The sequence below is a fragment of the Protopterus annectens genome, chromosome 4.part0 (genome assembly GCF_019279795.1).
Source record: "Protopterus annectens isolate FY-2018-M chromosome 4.part0, PAN1.0, whole genome shotgun sequence".
In the NCBI taxonomy this organism is placed as follows: domain Eukaryota; kingdom Metazoa; phylum Chordata; order Ceratodontiformes; family Protopteridae; genus Protopterus; species Protopterus annectens.
In genome coordinates, this window is record NC_056733.1 from 970,473,434 (window position 1) to 970,494,888 (window position 21,455).

The 21,455-nt window shown below is 38.0% G+C and overlaps 1 protein-coding gene across 1 annotated transcript in view; it reads right to left on the reverse strand.

Moving 5' to 3' along the window:
- LOC122799703 (A disintegrin and metalloproteinase with thrombospondin motifs 2-like) overlaps window positions 1-21,455 on the reverse strand; it is a 2,689,413-nt gene that overhangs the window by 1,794,351 nt on the left and 873,607 nt on the right. Inside the window, exon 3 of the mRNA XM_044068936.1 lies at window positions 1,552-1,711. Within this exon, the coding sequence (XP_043924871.1) occupies window positions 1,552-1,711 (160 nt within the window). The remainder of the gene's footprint in view (window positions 1-1,551; window positions 1,712-21,455) is intronic.

A 21,455-nucleotide genomic window follows, 5' to 3' on the forward strand; every position in this document is an offset into this window, starting at 1 on the left:
GGTTGGAGTAAGCCATTGTGATGCACCAACAGAAAATAGTTTTGTTAGAATCACTAGTTAGGATACTTACCTCCATGGCATAAGCCCAGGACCCATAACTGTGGGACCTAGAACATCAAATGCCTGAAGGGTGATTGTCACTGAAAACAGTGAAAATTAAGGAATTGCTGTAATTCTGTTTAAAAGCTGATGTACCCTTGTGGAGCCTATACTTACCATGCTGTTTTTAGTTATGTATACCAACTGTGAGATCACTCTGCCTCAGACTAAGGGGAAAACTACAAAATACAGCAACATTGGCCTTTGTAAACACATAATATAACTTACAGTTTGCTGATTTATGTAATTCGATTTGGTTATTAGTCATTCAAGTTCAAAAAGTACCCAGAAAACCCACTTCCCACTCTGCCCCTGTCTCATTTACTCACTATGCACAGGTACATCTTCTTAGATGGATATATGTTACAAAGACATATGTCTGGAGCATTTCTCCCTGAGCCTCCACTGAAAATTGGCTTCATTCCAAGTCAGACTTTCCTGGTTAACAAATGTTAAATAAATAAATATGTTTTTTATGAATTCTTTGTATCATCAGAGGTAGCAACAGTAAATGTTACTGATAATAGTAACTAAAAGAACTACTCGTCAGATGCACAATAAAAACATGAACAACAAATTCAGAAGACAGGAACATAGCAAGACATTTGCTTCAGACTGGCAGAAACTGTGCTTCCATAAAAACTGTACCATTCTGCATTACTGCCTTACCTACACCCTGGTGCTCAGTGACTATCAGATGGGAATTTACTGTAGTTTAGAAAAAGCAAATGTCATTAACAAACTCATGCGAAAAAACCATTTTGTCAACATTCAATGGATCAGCAGGGACCAGTATAAAGAGTCATTATATTCGATATAGTGCCCGAGTCCTATCATGCCTGGATGAGATAATCCTTTTAAGCTGCGTTTATTATTCAGAACTGCATTGTGCTACAGTGCACAGATGGAATACATTCATGCAGCACATTCAGTTTGCAGTTAGACAGCAATGGCTATTTTATATAATTAACAATTAGTCTTGTATGTATGCAATGTAAATAATTAGCTAGACAATAGAACTAGTCACATAATATACATAAGTGGTCAGCAACACTGCATGTCAACAACACAGACTGGCATAGGCAACCACGGTAACAACAACAAAAGTAAGCAGCTTCTCAGGGGGATCATGTATTTCAAATAACAAAAACACACACACACACACACACACACACACACACACACACACACACACACACACACACAGAAAGACACATGTACTACGGACACATGTACACACCCTTACACATATGCTGTACATACTACAGACACCCATGTGTACACACACACACACACACACACACACACACACACACATACACACACACACACACACACACACACGTATGTGCGAGCACACACATCTAACTATCCACTAACATTCATTTGTGCTAAATGTTTCTAGCACTATAATGAATATGATCCTCTTTGAGCTTTGACTGGTTTGCCTACCTTTATGACGAATGTCATTAATATCATCCTGCAGAGATCGCTTGACAGCTGATCTGCGGTAGATGATGTGACTCCTGCCGCCACTGTGTTCTTCTTCTTTCTTCCCCTTCTCCAGCGGTTCAATAAAGTATTCATCCTTTTCTGTCCGAATCATGCCGGCCTGAAGCAAGAAAGCAAACATTAATCATAGGAGGCTACAGGAAATGCAGATAGTTGTACAGTGTTAAAAGTTATGATGTGTTTAATCTTACTCCGCTGGTTACCAGTACACAGGCTGAGTAATCTTATTATATAACGCCATGTCAGCAACGACCCATCAGTAACCGTGTTACACTCTAACATGCTAGTTAAGCACACCATGATAAACAGCTGCTGTAGCTTGTTAAGCAGTGTCTGGCATACATTGTTTGAGCCACACGGTTTTTGCATGTAGCATTGGTAGAGGCAGCATATATGTATATATGCAGACTTAGAAACTTCTATATCACTTATAAACTACTAATATGCCTAGAGTGAGGCAATTGTTCCTAAAACCACCTGCCAATTAATAAGCATTTTATGTGGTTTAAAAAGAATGACATTTGCTGCAAAACGGCCCAGTAACATGTCCCATACCAAAGGAATTGTTTTACTTTAAATGACCTAGCCCATCATAGACACGTTTCTTTTATTCAGTTGTGACCTGTGAGACACTGCCTGCTAACACTGAATGCTCAGTCAAGCTGCACTTGAGACAACTAGTACTAGAAACCCTTTATTCAGGGCAGAAAGTTTGGTAAAAAAATTTATAGGCATAACTCTTGTGTCAAACTTTTAGGCCACCGTTTAACTCACACTGAGGTCAGGAATCCCATGGCTGGACTCTACCTGCACTACAGATACTTAACTTACTGGAACAGTCAAATGCCTCTTGATATGCAAATGTAATAAAAATACAAACACACCAAGAACTGTTCTGACTGTGTGAGTTATGCTAAATAATGATAATATGTTAATTTTATCACCCTAATTTTTTTAATACCAATGTCATTAAATACAAATAGAAGTTATGGTCACTATTACTGCGTTTAAGACTTACGCAGAGCATGCTGTACCTTAACAATACTTGCTGTACCCCTAGAGTAACACCTAAGCAGTGTGCTGCGATTATGTTCCAATACATCGAAAAAGACAAATCAGTTAAGTAGTTCTCTAGTGTGACACCTGATGTTAACAACTGTTACCCACCCCCTGCTTTAGTTAGTAAGACTGGATATCATGCTAGGCAGTAAAACCTGCCAGTACTGGCCAATAAATAACAGCTGCAGAACGAATAGTGACTTTTCTTTGGCCTGCTAAGCAGCAATCTGTCCCTGACCTTATTTCATTAACATAAGTCAATGTGTTACGCTATCTTTATGGTCTTGAAAGCTGGCGAAACAGTTTGCTTTTTTTTCTTCTACTATAACCAGTAGTATATGAAGCAGGTAAAGTCCCATGTACTACAACGAATTATGATCAGGTCTCTAATCGTAACTTGTGCGCTTTACATGGATACCAAGATTCCCCTCTTGAGCTTTGCTCTTAAGGTAAATATCTTGGTATCCATCACAAGAACACATAATAAGCAGACAATGATTGGAGACCCAATCATAATCTTCTGTACTGTGCACTTTGAAAATTTTTTAGCCTTTCATAAGACTTAATTACATACTCCTCACCACCACACCAAAAAGTTTGCCGGTACATTCTTTGATTAGTTGGATGTACTCTGAAATCTGGATACTGTAATGTTTACACATCCATCTAGTTCTTGCTTGGCTTCTAGTCTCAGGCAGAATTTTTATTTATTTATTTATTTTACTTTATTTTATTTATTTTACATTTGTTTACCGGGAAAGTCCGACTGGACACAGGTCCATTTTCAGTGGAGGCCCAGGGAGAAAAGCTTCACATTACAATACATTACATGAGAGTAAAAAGAAGTAGAACATACATACATATGACATATATACACGCCAGGACAACATGCTGGTGATTAACATACATACATATGACATATATACACATCAGGACAACAACCTGGTGATTAACAAACATACATATAGCATATATACACACAACAGGACATCATGCTAGTGATTAACATTTCTTACAGTAAACAATCAGAGGTACATTTTTTTTTCTTTTGTGGTTGTAGGTTTTGTAAGGTAAATGTACACAGGTTTGGAAGCTTTCACTGGAGAAACTGTTTATACATAGCTGTACCCTGAAAAATTCTCTTGGTATGGATTAGTTAATTGAATCTGTTTTTATATTTTCAAGGTGGATAGTGACTGAGAGAAACCTGTTCATAACTGTCAGTGTTTCTGAAATAGTAAAGTAACCTGTTTTTGCATATACAGTTTAAAATCTATTTTTGAGAGAGAGAGAGAGAGAGAGAGAGACAGAGAGAGAGAGTCACAAAACTTAGCCTAATCCACACCACATGACCAACTGCTGAGTCACAAAAGCATTCTAGCTCAGCACTACGCCACAATATTTTGCATTGTTGTTGTAATTCTAACCATTTTACATGAGAGGTAATAAAGGAGAAGGCAGATGTCTTAAGTGGCGCTAAGGACAGAGCTGCAAAAGAGCATATGAGAAGGCAATGGTAAAGTCTACCCTCTCCTGATCAGGGAGCGTCTATGCTACTGTTTAGAATTTCTGCATGGGGGCACTGCATGCGTTTCATCACCTTTGAGTTTTGATTACAGGGCTGAGTTCCTATCGACTTCATTTTTTTCTATTCCACACTTTTGGGTTATCTGATACAGTTAGGTGCACATATGCAAGCAGCATTTTTTGTCACTGCTTGCCTTAGATCTAATTTTTTGTGGAAAGCAAATTTTTTTAAATTTTGACTGACGAAGAAAATGCCATGATAAACTTTTCTCTCACAGAAACTACAGGCCTTGCATTGTTTCATGTGCCATGGATTACAGGCATAAAGGATGAGCCTGCCATTAGAGATACTACTTTAAACTTGTCAGACATTGTTAGGACAGTTAAAATATAGGTTCATAGATTAGTACTAAGCTAACTGCTTTTGCGAGCCATTTTAAGCCTAGCCAATTATCCCTTGTTAGACTCAAACCCTGTACCTTGTGTTTGTAAGACAAACACCTTAACCATTAGGCCACCCTCCCAACCCTATTCAAGAAACACTAACTTTCAAAAAATATCTAACCTTCTATATATTCTACTTTAACATTTTAAATAAAGTATGAAGATTGGAAAATGCTGCAAGCTTTATTTCTAGCATGCCTTCAAGTTAGAAGGAGAAGTTTCAGTTATTAAAAAAAGAACATCAGCTTTTGAAAGCAATGTCAGATGGCATTGAGAGATGTCCGAAAAATAATAACATACACATTGTTGGTTTACCTCAGAATGCAGAGAAAGGAAGTACTGTACATTTTCTTCTAAACTGGTTTAAATCCATATTTAGTACAAACCATAATATGGAAGGAAAAAACTGAAAAAGCCACAGATTTGCAGGTGCTACATCAGTACATCTTAAAAACAGATTTAAAACTGTTGTGGTTAAGCTTAATAATTAAATACATAAACAGGACATTATAAGACATGGATGAAAGGTCAATTGAACTTAAAAAGGGAATTTGGTTAGTTTTGACTATAAGTATTCTTCAAATGCAGTTTAGGAAACTATATAGTTACTAACCCTACACAGTGTTCTCTTTACAAGGTACGTATGAGTGCACTCTCTGAAGTAAAAATTTCCTAATCAATTTTTTCATTCACTTTTTCAATTAATTTTAATGTAGTCATTGCATTTAGGATATTTATAATAGTTATTAAAGGGATATAAATTGTATATTTATATTTAAGTGAACTTTTTTAATTTGTGATAAATGCATTAAATATTTGTTGCTTAATTAATTTAATGAGCAGTGGGACTTATGGAGGAATTTGTTTATATTAAAAGCAAAAAGGTCGTCACTTTGCCAATTCCAGCCAAACGTAACAAAAGTCCAATAGTGAAAGAACAAAACGTAGCTGGAAACTGCTGTGTATGTAAAAGAATTTATTCCATAAACCAAGTACAAAACGTGATGAGCGCTTTCGGGTCAATACCCTTCATCAGATAAAACATATCATCACACACCCATTTTTAAAAAACATGATAACCAATCAGCTTACATTCAATAAAAAACCCGCCTCTTTCTCAGTGCTGGTTTAAGTGGAATAACATCATTCAACCCCGGATCCCTATGTGCTGTTAATTCAAGGATCCATTTAGTCTCAGCCAATTCTGTTTCCAGCCTAATATCACCCCTCTATTGGTCAACTGTAGATTTGCTATGACTCTAAAAGTAAAGCCATGTGAAGGATATCTCTTTAGATGTCTAAACAACGCGTTGCCTTCATTTTTGTTTCTAATGTTGGATAAATGTTGAAGGATCCTCTCCTTTAACATTTGATTTGTCTTCCCTACATAGTAGCTCAAACATGAGCTGCACTCAGCTAAGTAAACGACATCTGTTGTCCTACATGTTGCTTTACCCTTAAAGGTATAAAGCTTGTTGCTATTAGGGTGAAGAAAATCAACCCCTCTTTTAATATGGGCACACGCCTTACAACATCCACATGGATTAGTCCCTGCTCTTCCCATAACTTGGGCTTTGGCTGGATATCTTCTTTCTTTACATAAAACATCCTTTAAATTCTTATTCCTTTTATATATAAACTGTGGTTGTGTACCTACCATGTCCCTTAAAGATGTGTCACTGGTTATGATGTTCCAATTCTTTCTTATGATATCACAAACACCTTTGGTATCACTCCCATATGTCAGTGTTACTTTGCGGTTCTTTGGTCTAGTTACCCTTACCACTTGGTTGACACTAGACGTGCCTAACCATGGTTTATATTTATTGTGTCTGTGTGGTTTATTCCTGTTGATGACATCTCTAACCATATTGTTGTTGTAACCTCTATCAATGAAGCACTGCTCAAGATGCATAACTTCCCCTTCAAATTGCTCATCTTCCTTACTCAATCTGGAAATCCGCCCTAGCTGACCTTGTACTACGTTTGGGAAAGTGTGTCTCGGGTGCATGCTGTCAAAAGACAGCATGGTATTTCTCCAGCAATCCTTCCTAAATAATTTCGAAGAAAAACCTCCTCTCGTTTGTAACAGGCACACGTCCAAAAAGTCAATGGCATCTCTAGAAGTTGCCGCACTGAACCTAAAGAAGTGGGTGGTGGTTTCAAGGTAACTAATGAAGGACTCTAAATCCCTTTCTGTCCCCTTCCACAAAATAAATATATCGTCAACAAAACGAAAATATTTATACAGATGTTCATTCCATGGGTGGTTACTAAACACAAAAGACTCCTCCCATTGGGCCAGCACAAGATTTGCATAGGTATTGGCACAGGGGGTGCCCATGGCTATCCCCTGTGCCTGCCTATACATATTGCCTACACCTTGGAATATGTTGTTCTCCAATACCAGGGTTAGGAGTTCAATGACCAGTTCCACCTTCCTAGATGGCAAACCCCTAGCTGTTAAAAGGGTCTTGATGGCCCATAATCCATAACCATTATTGATCACCGTGAATAAATTATTCACATCCAGGGTGACCATCAGATAAACATCCGGTGGTTCCCTTGACTCAACTTCACCAATCAAAGTCAAAAAATGTCCTGTATCCTTAAGTATATGTTGTATAGAAACAACATATGGCTTAAGAAACACTTCAAGCCAAATAGATATATTCTCCGTGGCCCACCCCCTACCCGAAACTATCGGTCGCAGGGGTGGGTCACTCAGACTTTTATGCACCTTAGGCAGTGCTTTGAAAACCGGAGTTACCGTTTTTTCAACAAATAAAAAATCCATTTCCTGTGGTGTTATCAACATTGTCTGGCTCAACCGTGTCAATTTACTATGTACCTTATCAATAATTCTCCTCACCTCAATGGGATTAATAGGTAGATAGGTACTCACATCAGATAACAACACATTAATCTTACTGGTGTACCAATCTGAGTCTAAGACCACAATAGATCCACCCTTATCAGCCATCTTTACCGTTATGTCAGTGTAACCTCCTAAATTAAATAGTGCCAATCTTTGCCCCTCATTTAAGTTGTAGTACCTCACTCTATCATTTTTATTGAAATACTCTATAAAATCATGGTCACATTGATTAATGAAAAGTTGTAAGGCCGGTGTTAAAGCCGGTACAAAACTGCTTGGTTTTCGCAAACCTATTTGCGTACTCTCAGCATCCCCAAACATTTTCCCCAACATTAGGCCCCTACAAAAATACATTGTATCAAGTAACACCTCCTGATATGTACACATCCGACTAGGGACAAATGATAAACCTTTGTTTAACACTGTCAGTTCGTCCTGTGTTAAAACACGTGAAGACAAGTTAAAAACAATATCATTAGACTCACTATAAGTCATTCTACTGTCCTTCTTTTCTTCATTAGTTCTCTGTCGTCGCTGGAAGAGCGCTTCCACGGGCCCTTCTTCTTCATTTGTACGGGTAATAGGTCCAAAAAATGACTCTGCATAGGTCGCAGCTTGGGTCTGGCTCCTGCTCGTGAGCCTGTATCCTGTTCATCAAGTACGATATCTCCCCTGGTCTCTTCACCAACAGATGGTCCGGAAATGGATGTTTCGACCAAAACATCATCAAAACACCCTGTGTCAACATCGGAGACAGTATCAAGTTCAGTACCAGCAACCGCAACATGGTTCAAGGTTTCCGTAGATCTGTTAGAAGCCGTCGAGGCGGAAACCACCAGACTCGCTTCAACTGAAGCGGTAGTCGGCGCCATGTTGCTAACTGTCGTAACTGGGCGTTCTAATAGCCCTCCCTTCGTCCTATGACGTGTCTCTTTTCTATTGGTGCCCCTGGCCACATCCAGATGTTTAGACATCTAAAGAGATATCCTTCACATGGCTTTACTTTTAGAGTCATAGCAAATCTACAGTTGACCAATAGAGGGGGTGATATTAGGCTGGAAACAGAATTGGCTGAGACTAAATGGATCCTTGAATTAACAGCACATAGGGATCCGGGGTTGAATGATGTTATTCCACTTAAACCAGCACTGAGAAAGAGGCGGGTTTTTTATTGAATGTAAGCTGATTGGTTATCATGTTTTTTAAAAATGGGTGTGTGATGATATGTTTTATCTGATGAAGGGTATTGACCCGAAAGCGCTCATCACGTTTTGTACTTGGTTTATGGAATAAATTCTTTTACATACACAGCAGTTTCCAGCTACGTTTTGTTCTTTCACTATCGAATTTGTTTATATGATCTACATTATATCTTCCTCCAGGTAACAACATCACCTCCCTCGAAAATATCCTTAGCTGGCTGTCTAACTATCCACAAGAAACCATCCTCCTAGGCGACTTTAATATAGACTGGAATATCTGTAACTCCAATAATCCATCTAACCACATTAACCTTCATGGCTTCTCCCAAACAATCACCTCACCTACTCGTATACATAAACCTACCAACAAAGAAGCCACTCCTGATTGGATCCTAATAAATACTCTACCCACAACATATATGGCTGGCATCCTCCCTTCTGACATCAGTGATCACTCTCTTACTTATATAATTCGACAAAGAATACTATTCCCAGCCCCATAACTTTTAGAACTACTCGTTAAAATAAACATTTCAACCCAGAACACTTCCAGAATGAACTCAGTATATGCAACTGGTCACCCTTAAAACATCTCCAACTAGATGAAGCTGTGGTATACTTCAACACTAAGTTCCTTGAAATCTTGGACCACCATGCCCCCTCTTGTACTCTTAGAAACAGTACCAAAACTGCTCAATGGCTCACAAAGGAATCTAGACAAAAGATTGTACTAAGAAACAAATTTTGGGCCAAATGGCATACCTCCGAAGTCCCATCTGATCATCTAAAATTTAAACAGCTTAGAAACTTGACTAAGGCATCATTACTTCACGACAAAAAACATTTTTCTTTCACCTTCAACAATCCAGTCAACAAACCCCACAGAAATTCTGGTCAGGTATGAATAGACTCCTACATCCAGGCAACTCTAGAAAACCTACCCCATCTGGTGATACACAACACTCTGCCAAACAAATTGCTGAGTCCTTCAACACCTTCTTTACTGAAGCTATCCGGTCTCTAGCTAACTCTTTACCCTCTGTATCCTCTAATCTTCCTTCCTCCACAAATAACTCACCAACCACTTTTCAACTCCAACCTGTGCCTACATCCCTTATCTGTACCCTCTTTCAGAAACTTAAACCCTCTACCCCCTCTGCTGACCATTTACCTGCTAAGTATCTTCAAATAGCAGCTAAAGTTATTGCCTACCCTATCTCTATCCTAATCAATAGAACCATTACTGAAGGCAGCATCCCTACCATCTAGAAAGTTTCTCATATAATCCCCCTACACAAAGGTGGTAACTCAATTGAATTTTCTAACTTTCATCCAATTGCCCTACTCTCTCCCATAGCTAAAATTATGGAAAAATGTATTCACCAGCAACTTCTAGACCACCTTCTCTAAAATAACCTTTTAGCTAGCTCTTAACATGGCTTTTGACCTTTCCAGAGCACCACCACTGCCCTACTATCATTTTATGACCTCATTAACAAACAACGTAATAATAACACCCTGTCCTTTGCTGTCTTTATAGATCTTTCAAAAGCATTCACATGGTTAACCATCAACTACTGAATATACTTAAGTCCCTTTCCCTCGATACTCAAGGCCTACAGTGGTTCAAGTCCTACCTAGACAACAGGCTACAGGCAGTGCTTTGGGACAATACTCTATCCTCCCTCCTTCCTGTCTCCCTTGGTGTACCCCAAGGTTCTATTTTGGGTCCTCTTCTATTCTCTATCTTTATAAACAATCTATCTATTAGTATCCCCCATGCTATATCCATACAATATGCAGATTACACCACACTTATATCCTCAGCTACAGATCCTTCAGAACTGTAGTCCCTCACCCAAAATGTATTTCAGCATGTAGAAGACTGGTTTTTACAGCGTTGTCTCCTCCTTAACCCTAAAAAGACTAAACTACTGCTGTTTACTCCCACACAAAAATCCTTCGCACTTCACTTCACTATTAAATCTAAAAATGGTACAGTTATATCCCCTGATACTAACACTAAACTCTTAGGAGTGACTATCGACCATTACCTCAACTATGATGATCGCATCAATACCACAATAAAATCAGTTAACCGAAAACTAGGCTCTCTCTACAGAATTAAACCCTTCCTTACTCCCAATGCCAGAACAACCATTGCCCACACCCACCTAATCTCAACACTCTTTTATGCCTCTCCTATATATACAAACCTATCTAAAAGCAACCTCAACAAGCTCGCAATCTCTTACAACAGTGCCAGATTTGCTGCAAGCTCCCCATTTAGAACCCACCACTGCCTAAATCTTAATCAACTGGGATGGCTAGAATTGCAAAATCAAATTATTTTTCACCAACTAGTTATTTCCCATAAAATACTGTATTTTCCAGGCAATACACCAATTCTCACAAGTCTAATCAGCCCTTATAAAAATCTAACAAACCTGCACTCTGCAAACAAACTACTCATAACTACCCAAAAACTGAACAATAAAGCAGGAGAATCCTTTTTCCTCTAAAACTGTGGGAAAAAGCCGGAACCTACTTCCTAGTGCAGTCACATGTCTTTCTTCTACTTCTTTATTTAAAAAGAAACTCAGGTCATACCTTACAACCCACTGGCAATGTCCCTGTACCAACCCTGACTAGAGTATCTCTTACTGTTACCCTAGGCTACTACCACTTATATCTCTTCACAGCCACTTTAAGGGCCCTACACTAGACGTTCACTTATTGAAACTAGGAACAACTGAATTGGCCTTCTTTCTGCCTTATCTTTAGTCACTACCCTTATACTTATTCTTCCAGTTCTATTATTATCTGGTTTGTTCTCCTGTTCCTGTTTATTATTTTCCTTTGGTATCTTATCACCTTTCTAAAGCCTCTCTTTATTTTATTCTTCTTGCACTCAAAAAAAAAATGGAACCCCTGTTATTGTCTTCAAGTATCCTGTAATTGTAGTTTTCTGCTCTGTTTTTGTGTGTGTCTTTGTATCCTATAATTGTAGTTAACTGCTCTGTTTTTGTGCGTGTCTTTGTATCCTGTAATTGCAGTTTACTGCTCTGCTTTTGTGCATGTCTTTGTATCCTGTAATTGTAGTTTTCTGCTCTGTTTTTCTGTGTGTCTTTGTATCCTGTAATTGTAGTTTACTGCTCTGTTTTTCTGCGTGTCTTTGTATCCTGTAATTGTAGTTTTCTGCTCTGTTTTTCTGTGTGTCTTTGTATCCTGTAATTGTAGTTTACTGCTCTGTTTTTGTGCATGTCTTTGTGTCCTGTAATTGTAGTTTACTGCTCTGTTTTTGTGCATGTCTTTGTATCCTGTAATTGTAGTTTACTGCTCTGTTTTTGTGCATGTCTTTGTATCCTGTAATTGTAGTTTACTGCTCTGTTTTTGTGCATGTCTTTGTATCCTGTAGTTGTAGTTTACTGCTCTGTTTTTGTGCATGTCTTTTTATCCTGTAATTGTTTACTGCTCTGTTTTTGTGCATGTCTTTGTATCCTGTAATTGTAGTTTACTGCTCTGTTTTTGTGCATGTCTTTGTATCCTGTAGTTGTAGTTTACTGCTCTGTTTTGGTGCATGTATTTGTATCCTGTAGTTGTAGTTTACTGCTCTGTTTTTGTGCATGTCTTTGTATCCTGTAGGTGTAGTTTACTGCTCTGTTTTTGTGCATGTCTTTGTATCCTGTAGTAGTATACTGCTCTGTTTTTGTGCATGTCTTTGTATCCTGTAGTTGTAGTTTACTGCTCTGTTTTTGTGCATGTCTTTGTATCCTGTAATTGTAGTTTACTGCTCTGTTTTTGTGCATGTCTTTGTATCCTGTAATTGTAGTTTACTGCTCTGTTTTTGTGCATGTCTTTGTATCCTATAATTGTAGTTTACTGTTCTGTTTTTGTGCATGTCTTTGTATCCTGTAATTGTAGTTTACTGCTCTGTTTTTGTGCATGTCTTTGTATCCTGTAATTGTAATTTACTGCTCTGTTTTTGTGCATGTCTTTGCATTCTGTAATTGTAGTTTACTGCTCTGTTTTTGTGCATGTCTTTGTATCCTGTAATTGTAGTTTACTGCTCTGTTTCTGTGCATGTCTTTGTATTCTGTAATTGTAGTTTACTGTTCTGTTTTTGTGCATGTCTTTGTATCCTGTAATTGTAGTTTACTGCTCCGTTTTTGTGCATGTCTTTGTATTCTGTAATTGTAGTTTACTGCTCTGTTTTTGTGCATGTCTTTGTATCCTGTAATTGCAGTTTGCTGCTCTGCTTTTGTATATGTCTTTGTATCCTGTAATTGTAGTTTACCACTCTGTTTTTGTGCATGTCTTTGTATCCTGTAATTGTAGTTTACTGCTCTATTTTTGCACGTCTTTGTATCCTGTAATTGTAGTTTACTGCTCTGTTTTTGCGCATGTCTTTTTATCCTGTAATTGTAGTTTACCGCTCTGTTTTTGTGCATGTCTTTGTATCCTGTAATTGTAGTTTACTGCTCTGTTTTTGTGCATGTCTTTGTATCCTGTAATTGTAGTTTACTGCTCTATTTTTGCGCATGTCTTTGTATCCTGTAATTGTAGTTTACTGCTCTGTTTTTGCGCATGTCTTTTTATCCTGTAATTGTAGTTTACTGCTCTGTTTTTGCACATGTCTTTGTATCCTGTAATTGTAGTTTACTGCTCTGTTTTGTGCATGTCTTTGTATCCTGTAATTGTAGTTTACCACTCTGTTTTTGTGCATGTCTTTGTATCCTGTAATTGTAGTTTACTGCTCTATTTTTGCACATGTCTTTGTATCCTGTAATTGTAGTTTACTGCTCTGTTTTTGCACATGTCTTTTTATCCTGTAATTGTAGTTTACTGCTCTGTTTTTGCACGTCTTTGTATCCTGTAATTATAGTTTACTGCTCTGTTTTTGTGCATGTCTTTGCATCCTGTAATTGTAGTTTACTGCTCTGTTTTTGCGCATGTCTTTTTATCCTGTAATTGTAATTTACTGCTCTGTTTTTGTGCATGTCTTTGCATCCTGTAATTGTAGTTTACTGCTCTGTTTTTGCACGTCTTTGTATCCTGTAATTATAGTTTACTGCTCTGTTTTTGTGCATGTCTTTGCATCCTGTAATTGTAGTTTACTGCTCTGTTTTTGCACGTCTTTGTATCCTGTAATTATAGTTTACTGCTCTGTTTTTGTGCATGTCTTTGCATCCTGTAATTGTAGTTTACTGCTCTGTTTTTGCACGTCTTTGTATCCTGTAATTATAGTTTACTGCTCTGTTTTTGCACATGTCTTTGTATCCTGTAATTGTAGTTTACTGCTCTGTTTTTGCACGTCTTTGTATCCTGTAATTATAGTTTACTGCTCTGTTTTTGCACATGTCTTTTTATCCTGTAATTGTAGTTTACTGCTCTGTTTTTGCACATGTCTTTGTATCCTGTAATTGTAGTTTACTGTTCTGTTTTGTGCATGTCTTTGTATCCTGTAATTGTAGTTTACTGCTCTGTTTTTGTGCATGTCTTTGTATCCTGTAATTGTAGTTTACTGCTCTGTTTTTGTGCATGTCTTTGTATCCTGTAATTGTAGTTTACTGCTCTGTTTTTGTGCATGTCTTTGTATCCTGTAATTATAGTTTACTGCTCTGTTTTTGCACATGTCTTTGTATCCTGTAATTGTAGTTTACTGCTCTGTTTTTGTGCATGACTTTTTATCCTGTAATTGTAGTTTACTGCTCTGTTTTTGCACATGTCTTTGTATCCTGTAATTGTAGTTTACTGCTCTGTTTTTGCATGTCTTTGTATCCTGTAATTATAGTTTACTGCTCTGTTTTTGTGCATGTCTTTGCATCCTGTAATTGTAGTTTACTGCTCTGTTTTTGCACGTCTTTGTATCCTGTAATTATAGTTTACTGCTCTGTTTTTGCACATGTCTTTGTATCCTGTAATTGTAGTTTACTGCTCTGTTTTTGTGTATGTCTTTGTATCCTGTAATTGTAGTTTACTGCTCTGTTTTTGTGCATGTCTTTGTATCCTGTAATTGTAGTTTACTGCTCTGTTTTTGTGCATGTCTTTGTATCATGTAATTGTACTTTACTGCTCTGTTTTTGCACATGTCTTTGTATCCTGTAATTGTAGTTTACTGCTCTGTTTTTGTGCATGTCTTTGTATCCTGTAATTGTAGTTTACTGGTCTGTTTTTGTGCATGTCTTTTTATGGAGCTTTTCTCCCTGGGCCTCTACTGAAAATGGACATATATCCAGTTGGACTAGCCCGATCAACAAATGTAACACAAATAATAAAAAATAAATAATAAGAACATGTGACTGACTATAAAAGGAAATGACATATGTAATGCCATTTATCTGGTGAAGTTCGTTTGCAATCTATGAACGAAAGTTGTCTTATTCTTTTAATAAAGCTTTTTGTATTAGTACGGTCCTGTTGGTCTAACTGTTTATTTTGCCTACGGCTTTCTCCAGTTCATAGTAGCTATAGTGTTTTGTTTTATATACATATGAGTGCACATATGATCTGAGTGACAGTGGTGGGCAAAGTGTTCTTCTAGGTGGTGAAGTTATAGGTAAACTTACTTAAGGGCTTACACACACACACACACACACACACACACACACACACACACACACACACACACACACACACTGTTTTTGAACATATAGACTGTAATGCACTCTGACAGGTTCTTGAGAAATGAGCATACTGAGTCACCCTGTTTGCCCCCAGGAGAATTTGTGTGCATAACAAGAAACCCCTATTAGAACTGATTATAGTACACCTGACCAGAGGCAGAGCATAGGCAGGGTAATGGACCAGGGCCCCAAGCCATTTCAGTGTCCCATTACTTGGAAGTCATTAATTACCATAAACACTATTCACGCCTGTCACTGTGCAGACTATTTTCTTTTTTACTTTTCAATGATTACAGAGATTTGATTTAAAACCTTTATTTCAAACTTTATAGCACAAACGTTGATCACAACTGGCTAAACTAAACAAAACAGTCTCACTCTGAAAACAGACTTAGCTTGACTAACAGTAAACTTCTCTTCCCTTGAAACTCGCCTTTACTGAAAATGCATTTAACTGTTGGTGTTTTCTGTTTACCTTGGGCACCAGGCCTGTTTTTAAACCAAGGGCCCCCACACACATTTTTAGGATGATGGATAAATGCATGTTTTTTCATTCACCTTCCTGATTATCTTAAATTATATTTCTTGTTTAATATAGCAACATTTCTTAGAGTGTGTTTTAAATTTGTACTTTTGAACCATTTTCTAGTAAGCAGTGAAACAACATGTGTGGACCAATAACGACAAAAGTACCCATTTCTGAACATTTCAACCAAAAAAGGCCACTCAGACTGCTGTCATAATAATCCACCAGTATCCATACTCAATAATAACACCTACTTTATCGAATGTGTAGATATCACATGACTAATTGTGATACAAATGGCCACAGCAAATTATTCCAATTTGCTTTACAAAAATGTATACTAATCAAAATACAAAGGCACACTAATGGCTGTTTAATTTTATCAGCTCTGCAGGATCAGTCATTTTAATCCTCAGATATCCCTGAAAACTGCCAGCAATTATAAATACATTGTTGACTGCATCCTTCTCAGATGTCTGTATCAAAACAATGAATAAAAGTAACAGTGATTGACCAGTCACACATTTTCAATTTACTTCATACAACCACCCAGTAGCTAAAGTATTCCACATGCACACACATAAATATACACACACACACACACACACACACACACACACACACACACACACACACACACACACACACACATGCACACTACTACTCCTGGAAAGCCAGAGTAAAGACTGTTTAAAAATAACCAGATTATAGCAGCATAAGACACTTTAAACACACAGAGATGCCCACTGGCAGTTATAGCCAGTCTGCTGACTGTGTGCACCCATTATTGTTTAAAGGAATAAATTACTTGTACTTTACTGCTAGCTTTGGTTGAGCTACATGAAACTGTATAAAGGTCACCAACATCCCTCCATAACAGGTATGTGTAGCATGGTTTAAATGGAAGAGTATTTATGAGAGCCTAAAAAATACTAACCACCTGATGACACATGCTAAGTCAAAGTACATAATCTCTGCAGTAGTAAGAGTCATCTGAATAATTCCACACTAAAGACAACTGTAGATATTGTCACTGGTAAGCAACATTCCAGTGCTTTAACTACAAATGCAGTCCTTGTTACCCTTGAATAATAAATTACCTATGCTACATTATAAATTTGTTGTGCTAGTGATATTGCAATAACGGATGGTGCAGTGGTGCAGCAGTACAGTTGTCGCCTCACAGTGGTGCAGCGGTACCGTTGTCGCCTCACAGCAAGAGATTCTCAGGTTCAAGTCTCGGCTGGAGTGCCTTCTGTGCAGACTCTGCATGTCCTCCCTGTGTTTGTACGGGTTTTCTCTGGGTACTCCAGTTTCCTCCCACGTTACAAAGACACGTCTGGAGTGTTTTTCCCTGGGCCTCCACTGAAAATTGGCTTCGTTCTAAGTCGGACTTTCCTGGTAAACAAATTTTAAATAAATAAACATTTTCTGAACTAGATCAGCTATACAATAGAGAATGGCTACCAAACAACAACAATAGGTTCATAGTTACTAAGCACGAAGCCCTGGAGACCACTAAGGAACTTATCCCAAATTCCCAATTGTTCCAAAGCACTGTCTGATCAAGTGACTAGCTCATGCAGACTTTGTAAAATAACATGGGTGGGGGTTGACAATCCTAAGGTGTCACCCATCTAATCAGATATAAAACTGAGGTGCCATAAAACTGAGCTCATGTTACCTTAAATGGAAAATAATAATGACTTGACATTTATCAAACAAAGCATCAGGAAATGTTCTTGGAACCCTGTAGAATGTGACTTTGATCAGTATAAATACCCTCTTGCATCTCCCCAGAAAGCATCATGCTACACACATAGTGGAACAACCATGTCAGGTAAAATGAGTATATCAATTTGCCGCAGAATGCAAAGGTAAAGGGAACAGAATGCGGCACTGCACTGTCATGTGATAAAAAGCCTTATCAATGCAACTTCAGTACAAATTTATCAAGGAAAACTTGTTTTCCATTTCATCTCACGAATGCCTTGCAAATGATTATAAGAATAACAAGCCTACCTTTAAGAGTACTCATTTAAAAATGTCTGCCCTCATTTCCAAATACTTTCTAGTGCTCACCTCCAAAACTGAGCAACTATATATCTGGTAACAATAGTGTAAATGTGTGTCTGTGCATGCAGTCATCAAGAAAAGCATTAAAGACTGTACAATTACTATTTTATTTGATCCCCAGTGGTATCTTATTTCACAGGATGGCAATGTGTTGACTTAGGAGCTTATCTCTCTAGCAAGTCTTGCTTATTTATTAGTATTCATTTAGCTCCCAAGAGTAGGTATTCGTAAAGCCTCTAGTTTTGCAAAGAAATAAAAGGTCAGACAGAACTGGGTATTTCATGACTATAAAAGAGAGACAAGGAATCACGTCAGAGCAGCCAGTTGGCTACTGATTATAAGAAGAGCTGTGCTACTCTATACTGATAGTTGAAGGATTTATGGCCTTTCCAGTTTTATTTTAGTTACTTATTTATCTTCTGTTGACCAGATTGCTCTCACTAGAGTTGTGGCTTGTTTTCAGGGAAGACCCAGGGTTGTATTTATCTTACTAGGGCAAATTTTGCCAGGCATCAGGGAACTTTCCCTTCTCTTTTCAGTAGGTGCCATGCAATCTTTTACACTCACCTGAGCTACCACCAACTCAAGCAGATGGGTTGTCTGTTTAACTCCTTATCCAACAAAAGGCACACTCAGTAGTGCAGCACCCCTTTTATGATGCACTGTAGTGTTAGCTATCAACCCATCTGGTGCAGAAATACAGCCCTCAGCCTTCTGCACTACAACTGAATGTGCTACCTATTCTGCGTCTGACACTGCAATTGTCAGTTGAGTAATATGGGGTCTATATTATATTATGGAATCACTAAATGCTGAATGGCTAAATACTCGAAATGGTCGTTCATAGAATCGTTTGTTGTGGGGGCCTGCACCCCCCCACTAATTATATATATATATATATATATATATATATATAAAAATATATATATATATATATATATATATATATATATATATATATATATATACCAACTCCAAGGTCACACTACAGTGGGGAAAGGGCAAATATTCCATTCCCCACTGTACCGCGACCCCGCAAAACACACTTCGATGAATGGCCTTTTTGAGTATTTGGCCGTTCGGCATTTAGTGATTCGATAACGTAATATGGACCCGTAATATGTTTGGATTTATACATACTAAAAAGATCATTGCATTTAATGATGGGTCTGATAAGGGAAGAGTAAAGGCGAATTTAACTGTCCCAGACAGAAGGATTTCATAACGATAGTGGATACGTGATGATCACATGAGAGAAAGGTATCCACTCAAGTCTGTTATGACTTCCTCAGTCTCAAGAAGACACGTGCAGTAGCATCCCAGTAAGCAAATGTAAAATAGAAAAAAATTAAATTAAATTAAAAAAAAAAAAGATTTTTGCTGAATGCTGCTGTGCTGCCCTTTTATTTTTTCATTTACCTTGAGACTTTTTTCAGTATATTATCAGGTATATACAGACTCCACCACTTGCTGGAGCTATTCAGTATCAGTGGATGATTGGATAACAATTCCCAGCTTGTAACCATCAAACAATGTAGTCAATAACACTTCTTGGATATCTGCAAAATAAATGCCAAACAGGAGAGGACACAAGACTTACCCCTGTGATACCTCACTCGTTACAATTTTATGTTCGGAGATTAGTTTATATGAAAGTAATAGCCTAGCTGCCATTGAGGGCTATTTTACATGTTGAGAAGTAACGTGAGATAAGCACATTAATCATTATACCAACCTCCAGTTCCCTATCACAAGCTTAGTCAACAACCAGAGGTTAGACTCAAACCCCGGACCTCTCATTTGAGAGGTTAAGACTTTAACCATTATGCCAACCCTTACCCTAATGAGTTAGTTAATCACTAAAGGAGTTATATGACTTTCTAAGTGTGAGAAGATTTGTAACACAAGAGTGAAGAGTTCTCAGAGGAGAGCAGCATTGTAGTAATGAATTCAGGGATAGGTCTTTTTCTGAAAGTAGAGCATGTTATAGACAAACGTAAACTGTAAGAAGCTGATGTGACTTGGCAGTTCAAGCCAGTTTAACAGTTTCCATGTCAGAGAGTGGTGGGCGAAATTTAACATATTAGTAACTTTGTTATAACATTGTTCATATTTTTTTATATTACATATGTTAATATTTGTGAGAATAAGATTGGATCACAGCACACTAGACAGGAGGTACGATGTTACCATTTACCATTACTGAATCCCCAAATGATGTGGATATTCTACAAAAGGGCCTTACAGAAACAGATGCTTGGTGCCAGAGCCATGGGCTCAAGCTCAATGCCAAGAAGTGTATAATTATCTTTTTTGTGAAAAAACATGTACCCGTGAATTACCACATAGGTAGCAGTACACTAAACACAGAAAGTGTGATAAGAGACTTAGGGACACAGGTGGACAGTGGTCTCACCTTCAATAACCACATCGCCACAACAGTGAGGAAATCCTTCTATGTGGCACACCTCATCACTAAGGACTTTTCATCCAGAAAAAAGGAGGTTTTTCCCACTCTACTCATCTCTCATTAGACCCATTAGAGAGTACAAAGCCCTGTTTGATATGTACCTCAAAAGACATTCTGCAACAACTGGAAAGGCTGCTGAAACACCTCACTAAAAGAATCACAGGCCTAAAGCAGATGTCCTATGCTGACCGACTAAAAAAACTCCAGCTATATTCTGTCACATATCGTCTACTCAGAGGCGATCTCTGCTTAACATACAAGGCCATGTCAAACCCAGAGCTGTTGGACATGCTACACTTAATGAAATCCAAATCCATCGGAGCCACACGCTCCAGGGACCTAAACCTTGTCATCACAATGAACAAAGCATGCTGGAGGGATATGTTCCTGACCCAGAGACCCCCCAGACTCTGGAATAGACTGCCCATACATGTCAAGCAGAGTGCCTCCTTGGCCCTCTTCAAAAGGAACCTTGACGACTGGATGGGAGATAGGAAATTTACCCTGGGGATCATGTCAGTCACCCTGCTAGACAGGGGTCTAGGGAAGTAAATATTGTGGGAAGAAATAGCCAGGGAATTGTTATGGCTATGCTTGTATAGGCCCTAGGGCCGATAACCTAGTACCAACCTATGAACCTATGAACTAAGGCTTTAAGACAGTGTTGAATAAGAAAGTGGAAAGGTCTACATAAGAGTTCAAGGTTTTAGTGTTTTGTTACTATGATTTGAATGTGTTTGTCAAATGTGAGTTGGTCATCAATTATAACGTCTACTAGTTTTGTATCAGAGATTATTTTCAACTGAATATGTTGAGAGAATATTATAAAGTTGGAATTAGTAAGGTTTTGGAGCAAAAGGCATAAATTTACTTTTATTAGGGTTTAACTGCAGGTTTGACTCAGTGAGCCTAGTGTCAATGGCACTAGAAGATTTTTGTGTATTGGACTGTAGATCAGACAAGGATGAAGCTGATCAGATGAGAGTAGCAAGGCCTGCTTATTGTATAATAACAGCATGGAGTGAGTCCAAGAAAG